Raw genomic sequence first — 2,099 nt, 5'->3', positions numbered from 1 at the left:
CCTGCGCCTGGCTGCCCCTGTCTCCAAGTAAGTGCCGGGGAGCCACCGTCCTGGGGTGGGGGATGTGGGAGCCCTCGCTGCTTTGGCACCTCTTGGGGTGGATGTGCCCCTCTCCACTGAGTCTTAGGGGATTGGCACTGCCTGGGGCTGGAGGGGGGGCTTGGGAGACCCCAATCCCTCCATCCCTTCCCAGATGTGTCTCGGCAAGTGCCTCCATGACCCAGCAACTGCTGTCGAGTCCGGCCCCACAGCCCCGACCCTTCCGTGTCTGCAACTGGGACCGCAGCCTGCGCAAGGGCATCATGGCACATAGCCTTGCCGAGCTGCTGCACCAGGTGAGCTGGTGCATGTCAGCCTGTCTGGGGGCTGTCTGCCCACAGAGGTGGGTGGTGGGCTGGCTGCCCCCAGCCCTGCTCACCCCCAGCACCCCTGCAGGCTCAGACTGCTCTGCTGGCCCCTGGTCCCATCTCGCTGGTGCTGGATGAGGATGGCACCGCAGTGGAGACAGAGGCTTTCTTCCGGACACTGGAGGAGGGCACGGTGCTGATGGCCCTGAGCAAGGGGCAGACCTGGGCTGCCTCCAAGGTGGGTGCATCCCTGGAGGGGTGGGGAGGGTGGCAGGAGCCTGGTTTGTCCCTGGGATCAGCAGGGAGTTGATGTGATGCTCAATGGGAGGTACCCATGGGGTGAGGTGGGACTGGGTGGGTGGGGGAATCACTGGGTAACCCTGGTCCTACTTATGCCCAGACCCCCGGCTACCAGCTGAGCCTGTCCCACAAGCCCCCTCGGAGGATTGATGTTGCCCGTGTCACCTTTGACTTATACAAGACCAACCCGCGGGATTTGGGCTGTCTCAATGTCAAAGCCACTCTCTACGGCACCTACAGCATGTCCTATGACCTGCGCTGCTATGGGGCCAAGCGGCTGATGAAGTGAGTGCTGGGGTGGGGGGCTGGAGATGGCTCTGGGAGCTGGGATGCTGCAGTAGGGGACCAGCCCCCTCTGTGGGGGGCAAGGAGGGACGCTCACCCCAGGAAATCCCTGCGCTGGCCGCTCTTCACCATGCAGGCCACCGGCCACGTCCTGCTTGGCACCTCCTGCTACATGCAGCAGCTCCTGGATGCCACGGAGGAGCCCAAGGAGGCAGAGAGCAGCCCAGCGCCGCAGAACCTGCTCAGCCTCCCGCCCCTGCCCCGCAGGAAGACCCTGCAGTGAGCACTGGGGGCCCTGTTCCCCTCCTCTGCTGCCTCCCCTAATCCCGGGGGGTCCCAGCACCCCGCTAGGTCAATGCCTGGGGAGAGAGGCTGCCGTCGGGGTTTGCACAGCCTCTCCTTGCACTCTGCTGTCCGACTGCGGCCAGCTCGTGTCTGTCGTCTGCTGCTCTGTAAATATATTTATTTAAGTAAAGCTTTGCTGATTTCAGCTGTGTCTCACCCCATCTTTGCTTGTGGGGGTGTCGCAGCTATTTGCCCTACTTGGCTCTGTGGGGCTGTGCTGGGTGGTGGTGCAAGAGCATGCAAGGAGGGGACCTGTCGCAAGTGCTTCCCAAGGGAGCTGCTGCCTTAGTTGTCCTCCTCCTTCTCCTCCCTGCCACCCCAGCACCCTGTTGGCACATAGGGCCTGGCTCCCATCCCTGACACAGAGGTGAGCCCGCTGCTGTCACTGCAGGCACCCCATGAGGAGAGGATGGTTCAAACCCCCAAACCCATGCGCCTGTTGGCACAATCCCCATTCTGACTTCATTGAAAGGGATGAAAGATGCCAGTGGTCCTGTTGGATTGGTGCCGCTGGCACCCGGAGTGCAGAGGGATGCACTCCTTTCGCTCTGGGATGGAGGTTTTAGTCCATGGTCTCCTTGAGAGCCCTGTACCCCAGCCTTGCACAACCCCCTTGCAATGCTGCAGCCTTGGCCTTGCCCTTGGGGACTGCAAACTCCCCGAAGCTCCAGGGATACCAGAATGGGAAACAAACAGCCTGAGGGCCACTGGGTTATAGTGAGCTGGAAGCTGAAGGACGTCCCTGAGGGGGAGCCCTGCACTCAGGGTGGGCTGGAGGGGAAGACGCACTTCCTGTACTGGGAAGCACTGGGGAGGCCAGAG

At 62.4% G+C, this 2,099-nt stretch overlaps 1 protein-coding gene across 1 annotated transcript; it reads left to right on the top strand.

Annotated features, from left to right (window-relative positions):
• Window positions 1–4: 4 nt before the first annotated feature.
• CIDEC (cell death-inducing DFFA-like effector c) lies at window positions 5–1,215 on the top strand (the record flags this gene model as incomplete). The annotated part of the gene is made up of 5 exons (XM_010017392.1): window positions 5–27; window positions 194–335; window positions 436–585; window positions 748–932; window positions 1,035–1,215. Coding segments are annotated over 5 exons (681 nt in total), but the record flags the coding sequence as incomplete, so codon positions are not given.
• Window positions 1,216–2,099: the final 884 nt, after the last annotated feature.

The sequence above is a fragment of the Nestor notabilis genome, unplaced genomic scaffold (assembly GCF_000696875.1).
Source record: "Nestor notabilis isolate BGI_N333 unplaced genomic scaffold, ASM69687v1 scaffold20586, whole genome shotgun sequence".
Lineage (NCBI taxonomy): Eukaryota > Metazoa > Chordata > Aves > Psittaciformes > Psittacidae > Nestor > Nestor notabilis.
The sequence above is the reverse complement of the archived record's forward strand: the minus strand, read 5'-3'. Positions and strand labels throughout refer to the sequence as shown.